The sequence below is a fragment of the Andrographis paniculata genome, unplaced genomic scaffold, assembly GCF_009805555.1.
Source record: "Andrographis paniculata isolate CXL003 unplaced genomic scaffold, ASM980555v1 Contig80END, whole genome shotgun sequence".
Lineage (NCBI taxonomy): Eukaryota > Viridiplantae > Streptophyta > Magnoliopsida > Lamiales > Acanthaceae > Andrographis > Andrographis paniculata.
Genome location: NW_026137618.1, coordinates 4,333,127 through 4,340,767, shown reverse-complemented (window position 1 = coordinate 4,340,767; position 7,641 = coordinate 4,333,127). Strand labels below are relative to the sequence as shown.

At 35.0% G+C, this 7,641-nt stretch overlaps 1 protein-coding gene and 1 pseudogene across 2 annotated transcripts; one reads left to right on the top strand and one right to left on the bottom strand.

The window, feature by feature from the left end:
* Positions 1-2,784: 2,784 nt before the first annotated feature.
* Positions 2,785-3,467, bottom strand: LOC127240993 (chitinase 1-like; annotated as a pseudogene).
* A 462-nt stretch (positions 3,468-3,929) lies between these two features.
* LOC127241011 (peptidyl-tRNA hydrolase, mitochondrial-like) lies at positions 3,930-7,570 on the top strand. Of its 2 annotated transcripts, none has more exons than XM_051259886.1 (8): positions 3,930-4,526; positions 4,629-4,713; positions 5,445-5,491; positions 5,584-5,634; positions 5,785-5,858; positions 6,858-6,916; positions 6,998-7,074; positions 7,146-7,570. In XM_051259886.1, the coding sequence occupies exons 1-8, from the start codon at positions 4,260-4,262 to the stop codon at positions 7,254-7,256; spliced, it is 771 nt and encodes a 256-aa protein (XP_051115843.1). In that variant the 5' UTR covers positions 3,930-4,259; the 3' UTR covers positions 7,257-7,570. The 2 variants fall into 2 exon arrangements, with proteins under 2 accessions (XP_051115843.1, XP_051115842.1); XM_051259885.1 differs by having other exon boundaries at positions 5,424-5,491.
* The last annotated feature ends 71 nt before the right edge of the window (positions 7,571-7,641 follow it).

Sequence of the window (7,641 nt, the reverse complement as noted above, 5' to 3'; positions counted from 1 at the left end):
TACGATACAACTGTCATTCATTTCATGATCACGCATTGCGTAGAAGATGTACGATGAATTGCCCTCATCAGTTATGACCTCAAACGCCGAGTTAGATGATCTCACCACATGTAAGGATCGAGAGGCTAAATAGTTCTTTGATAGCTTGGTCTCTGACTTGAGGCACAACCTTGACCTCGACATGTGTAGTGACATATTCCTTCTCTTATGCATTACCTTCATTATTTGTTGATGAATAAGGTCAACAATTCCAACCAAAGGCATCGAGCATGCTGATTTCACCAAATTGTTCCAAGACTTCAACGATGTTGCTGTTAATTATACTCCAGCAATTTCCATGGAACAAAACATTAGCCCAACACTGTGGTTGAGATTAGACAATGAATTTCCTCGCTAGGGGAAATTTCCTCGACTATTTTTTAAATATTATGCTCGTACTCTAACCCTGTAGAAGCATACACAACTTTTTAAAAACCGATTTTCTTGCCTTTTTATTATATTATGGATATTTACGGGTGATTTGGTGCAAATAAAAACCATATTAACAAACTTAACATTGAACATAAAAATTTCTAAGAAATGAACGTACCTGTTTTTTTAAGTTATCCACCAAATGTTTTAGATATAAAGCATGATGACTATAAAAAAAAAAATAATAATAGAAGGCCTGAAATAGCCTTAACGAGCCTAGGATGACGGTCGGAGAAGAAAGTAAGTTCATTCTACTCTCTTAGGATATTATATTCAACAACATCTACAACTTTTCGCAAAAGCAATCTCAATTCTTATCATTTTCAGCATCAACAACTACCTTATTGATACACAAGAATGTTGAATAAATATAGAACACATATACAATTAGATAAAATATTAAGTGTGCAACAACTTACTAGTAAAGACAATTGTAAATAAGTCATCATTAGGATCAACTGTAATTGCACTTAGATTACAACCTTTATATTTTGTCTTCGAGTGCGTTCCATAAAAAAAATAATCGGTCTATATCCACGGACATATCCAACTAGGCATTCATAGAAACAAATGAAGAGGCGGTGAAATTTATTACAAACTGGCTTTGTCTCATAGTCTCTGATGCTTCCTGGATTTGTTTGTTTTACAGTATTACAATAACATTGTAATTTATCAAAGCTATGACCTTCTACACCATGTATACTTTGAGCCACAATGATTTTTGCTAACCATGAATTCTTGCAACTAATTTTAACTCCGTAGTCAGCTTGTATGTCCTTTACTATATTAGTTGGCGTATACGACGAAGTTATCCTTAGCTTTTCTTTCACGATCTTGGCTACCATGGAGAGTCGGCACGTAGATGGCCTCGATCTTGAAGATTATCTTCACTGCATGTATGTTGTATGTTGGACTTACGGGTGCAAAATAGCCCCTCTGTTACGTGATAAGCATCATATATACGCCATTCACAACTCTCTTTGTTTCATATAACAATGATCTTCTTGTCGTCATATTTTTTTTATATACTTGAAAGAACGGAGAGTGGAAATAGTATAATTTTTTAATGTCATATGAAAATCATTGGCATCCTCAAAATTTTGGTTGTTTCCTGTTAGAGAGCGAGAAAAGGAATTCAATGATTTCGATTTGACAATTGTTATTTAATTTTTGGATTTTATGTCAATGTCTCAGCTCGAAAAAGAGTGAGTTAGTAAAATTTATAAATATTAATAAACTAGATATAATATATATGGATGGATAAACAATACCGGTAAGGATTTGAACTACGGATTGCCTCGTTGTTTGATAATACTATCATATCAACTATCATCAATTTCAAACTAGATGCATCGTATCATATTTGCAACATCTTCGGCGTAATCCAAAGTGACAAATAGCTTTTGTACTTGAGCCATATATTGAAGTTTCGTTAAATTAATGTATTTTCATTTCCATTTTAATTTCAAAAAAATATCTACCAATTTAGCATTTGACTCTATTGACGTTATATATAACTTACGTCATTCTTACAAGCAAGACGAATACTAGATATACTTTTTTCACCTGATATTTCTATATTATGGTAAAAAAAATCAACAAACTATTAAAACACAATAACCCTATAAGTCATTTATAAACAATAAATAAATAGTATAAAAATTTACCAATAATTTAGGATTTTGAATATAGAGAGTTGTTGATGAGAGAAAAGCCATAAGTAGTCAACGGAAACCTAAACCAGAACAGCTACATAGAGCGGATTTGCTAAGCGTCCAAATGGTGAGAAATTTTGTTATTTTTTATGTTTGTTTGAATTTTGTATATTAAGGGCATATAAGCCTTTTTAGATAGTAAGAGTATTTAAGTAATTCTAATAATAATAAAAGTTAAAAAGAATTTTTAATTTAAAATGGGAAGTTAATAAATAATAATAATAATAATAGTAGGGAGTTAAGTGGAAATTACTTAGTGGAAGACTCTTTTTTTTTTTTTTTATATTATAATAATTTAAATTATAAATATTATTTATAGAAAAAATTAATATTAGTTCAAATATAATTAAAATGTATGAATTTTGGTCTTAATATAAAAAAAAAATTATTAATTTTAATTATATTATAAATAATTCTAATAAATTTTGGTCTCACTATTAAATTTTTAACAGAAATTATTGTCGTGGACCTAATGGGATAATATAGTAACTGACATGGAGAAAACACGGTCGTCCACAATAAAATACGGCCGTGATATATACATATATATATATATATATTCTGTTTTGATTTATATATATTTTTTCAATAAACTCCGCTAAAACCACCCGGACATGGAAGCGTCTGCGAGGAATATCATTGCCCCGTTAATAACAAACTCAGTGTCCTCTAACATCCTCAGCGCCTTGTATCTCTCTTCCATTCACCTCGTAGCCTGCCAGAAGCTTACCTTTCCCGTCGCCGCCAAACTCCACCATCCGGTTTCAGAATGCCTCCAAATACTCCACCGCCCGCCTCACCTTGTCTGTGTAAAATTTTTAATTTACGTAGTCTATTATATCCTCGTCATCGTCGAGTAGAACGGCGCGATAGCCGTCACCATGATTACGCTCTGCTTCTTCAGCATTGTTATGAGCTCCCCGACGCAGTACACGAAGGCGGCGGCGCCGGCGGTGGCATTGTTGTTGTTCAGGAGGAATCTTTTGCAATCGATGTCAATGCCGTCAAGTGGTATCTTCGGAAAAGCGATTTAAGGGAAAAGAAAGCGTCGGTGATCCAGGGGTGGACCGCGGCGGAGTTGTATCAGGAGAGAATTTTTCCGGCGAGGTTCCAACCATAAAGACTAGCAACGACTTTCATGTTGGTGCGGAGGGATTTGACGGCGGCCGGAGTCAAGGTATCTGACCAATACGGCGAGGAGAAGCGGTTCTTAGGGTTTCCTCCAAGGTTAACATCGATGGCAAAGCTCAGGAGGAAGTGGAAGTCGATCGGGGACGGTGGCGATGTTCACCGAGAGGGGAGGGGTAGAAAGCGGCGGAGCTGCAAGAGCCGGCGATAGCGTGGGAGGTTCGACGGTGAAGCAAGCCTGGGGCAGCCTCGACACCCTCAGTGGCCACCTCCGCGCCGCCTACGAGGAGAACAGCAGCCGTCCGAAGTACATAATGAACATTTCCTTTGTCACCAACATCGGATTCCAGTACGATACATGGCAAACACAGCCACATCGTCGTGTTCTTTATTAAATACGGTCGTGTGTATGGTGAGACCATTCTGATTATATATACACGACCATGTATTTATTAACATTTTATATATATATATACACGTTTTTTCGTTAATTTTTTTTAACATAGAATTAAAAATAATTAAAATTATTTATAACATAATCTTGGGACTAAATTTAATTGTTTTTTTTATTTCAATTGGACTATTTTTTATTTTTTCCCATTATTTTTCTTTATAAAACATACCCCATTATAAAATTTTGCCCTAATAATTTTACTTCCAACTCCGTACATTAATTTCTCCCTTTTTGGTTTTCTCCTCATTATTTCTATTTCTTTATTCTATATTTCAATTTTCTCCTCTTGACTGGTAAGACTATTTTTTATAAACTGCCAAATCGAACGGAAAACCGGACGATTGACGGGTTAGAGAATATTGGAACCGAACTGTAACAACCGGAACAGCCGGTTAGATACCGGAAACCGGCGGTTCGAACCGCTCGGTCCGAACCGGTTGGACAAGTCTAGTTCCTATGGGTGGCGTCGGTATACGAATCGGAGATGATAAATGTACGGTATATCCGCCGCCGTGTTGTTTCCTCGTTCTTCTTCCTCAGCGCCGGCGATCGGCGGTACCCGTCTCCGTCTCTTCCCTGATTTGTTTCTCTCCGTTTCGTCCAGGCGCTGGTTGAAATCCTACAAGAATTCAGCTTTTACACTCCCGCAGCATAGGGCGATGGCTTCAATTTCCGCTGAGGCTGAAGAAAACCGGAAGCCATGGCTCCTTGTTGGCCTTGGGAACCCCGGGATACTTTTCAGCGGCACTCGCCACAATGTAAGATCGCGCATCGCTCCGCTTTATATTGATCTAATGTGTGGATTTGTCGAGTAATTAAATTTATTGAGGTTTTTGTGCTTGTTCTTCGATGCCTCACAGGTAGGGTTTGAGTTGTTGGATTTCATAGCTGAAAAGGAAGGGATAGCTATGAGAAGTGTCTGCTACAAATCTTCATTTGGAGAAGGTTGTCTAGTATACTTCAATATTGATTTGTCTTTTCTCTGATTGGTCAAGCTTTTCAATGTATTCTGTGAATGATTAGCATGTTTTGTTTTTTTCCTTCAGAAGAGAATATCAAAAGAATTACATTGTAGATAATAGTGTGATTATTTTATATAGTATCGAGTTCTTTTGTAATTGTGTTTTTGTCTTTGTTTTTGTTTATGTTTTGATGATTTTGAAGTTAAAATTCATGTTCGATGTGAAATCCATGTACAGAAAATGAGAGATTGGATAGGAAAAAATTGTGAAAAAATAAAAGCAAGATCTTTCCGGAAACTTTATGTACAGATAATTTAGCTACATATTTGTGGAAATAACATGGAATACATTGTTTATCATTCAATAAGTTTCAACAAATTTTTCGAGTTTCAGATTAAAAGGTTATTTCAATGATTTAATATTGCGTCCTTTGGTTAGCCTCTGTTTTGTGTCAAAAACACTGTGAGCACCTCTGATGAATGGTGGCTGCAAATTTTACTCCACAAGTATGTTTTATGTGTCGTACACCTGTGTTTCGCAAGCTACTGAAATGTGATTTTGAAGTTTCGTCAACTCCCGCAAAATTTTTCTTATTAGGAAATATTGGTTGTGTAATTTTAAGGTATAAAAATATTACATTTGTTGGTTGTTTTACACTCTCCCATTCTTTTTCTCTTCCGATTATGTGATTAGGCTTCATTAATGATATTCCAGTCATGCTCGCTGAACCACAGACATTCATGAATGCTGGTGGTGAGTCTGTAAGTTGCTGCATCGACAAACTAAACTGCAAATCTTTTACTGACTACGTAATTAACTAATCAATGACAACGCTATTCACTCGTGTTGACAGGTTGGTGCTATTGTGTCGCATTATAAGATTCCATTGGAGCAGGTTCTTGTGGTAAATGCCTTCAAAAATCTGTACAAACACTCCCGTATTTGCATATGTATGATGACGTGAATCACTTTTTGGACACTACAATAATAACTAATTTTTTTTTCTTATTTCAGACTTGTAATTATCTATTTCTTCATTTGCTCTTATTTTCAGATTTATGATAACATGGACCTGCCTTTCGCGAAGTTGCGACTTTTACCTAAAGGTGGACATGGAGGGCATAATGGGTATGTACTATTTCCGTCTACTAGTTCGGTTTGTTGGGATGTTTAGACTGCTTTGAACAAGTTGGATATTTGGAGAATTACAGCGAGTTTCCTTTCTGGAGCATGCATGCATGCCCGCACACACACACACCTATATATTAAAAAGGATCCATTTTGTTTGATAGAAATTTTAATAAATTTATTGAGGCCTTATTTGGTTTGATAGATTTGGATTGAGAGTTAATTCTAAATGAATTGATTTGAATTATTTCACATTTAAAATACTTCATAATTAAAATTTATCATTGGCTGTAGGAAGTACTTGAAATGGCAGTGTAAAGAGTATTTGAATATTAAAGGACTAGATTTTAAATCAACAACCAACTTTTCAAGATTTGAAAGTGCGCGGTGTTGCCAAACAAAACTAATGAATTTAATGGAGTTTATTGAAATACCTTTAAGACAAATCTCGCCAACCGAACGGGGCTTAACTTATTTTAAAAGAAGTTGAATTTTGTGTTCTTTTAAAAGAAACTGCGTGTGAATTTTTGTGTTATTAGATTTATTTTAGTTACTATGACTGTGTGCGTTTATATTACTAAGCAACCTAAATGTCTTGAAATCTCTTCAGGCCTTTCACCAAACATTCAAGGGGCTTAATTGTCTATATTATGTATCACCACTTATTAGCCTTAGAGAAGCATAAAAACATGTTCTATATAAGTTTTTTCGAACAAGTTGACACTTTTCAGGAAGTAGAATATTTGTTGAGCTTCATACTTCTGGTTAAAAGGTCACAAGTCACAACGATGAATTGTTTTTCATGAATACTTGAAAATCTTACCAAGGGAAGCTTGAAAAGTTTTTGTTCCTTTACCTCTCCTTTCTTAGTTTATTAGTTAAATTTGAGAACTATTTCATCAAAGATCTTCTATTTTCTTGAATTGTCATGTGTTTTCACTATTGACATGTCACAACTTGTAGTTTTCCTATACACATCTGAATCTACACCTCTTTTAGGATGAGGAGCATTATAAACCACTTGAAAGGTTCCCGGGATTTCCCTCGCTTACGTATAGGTATTTCCCATGATCAAATCTGTATTCTACCACCATTCCAAAATCTAAAGTGTTTCCAAACCAATCCTAATCTTTTGCTAGGCATCGGAAGACCTCCGGGAATACTTTTTCCTACAAGCTTTGTTTTGAGGCGCTTTAACAGAGAAGAACGAGAAGAGGTATGAGAATAATTCATTTATCTATTAAAATCTTGATCAATATTTCGTAGTTACCATTTCTCATTTTCCAGTTGGACTTCACATTCCAAAATGGATTGGAGGCCGTTCGAATTCTTGTGAAAGATGGTTTCAACAAAAGTGCAACCTATGTAAACAGCGCCAAAACGATCCAGGTTTTATAGTTATCAGTAATTCTTAAATTAGTATATGTTCGGTAGATGATGTTTACCAGCATTCATATGGTGAAAATTTTATATGAACAAGAAATCCCGTTTATAATATTAATAGAAGGACATTTGTACAAGAAATTCCGTTATTTTCCTGCAAGCTTGGTATGTCGATTTCTTGTTCTACAGTTATGACGTGGTTATCAAATAGAGAATTATTTAGTCACAGATATTTGTGTGTACGAGGACATTTTATTAGCTTCATACTGATTTCTATTGTAGTTATCTTCAATTGTATATGTTGAATTCAAATACTACTTCCTCTGGCTTACGGCTTAGAGTCTCATTTACTTTTTGCATATTAATTTTTGAATATTAATTATTACTCCTTGTTGGTGAA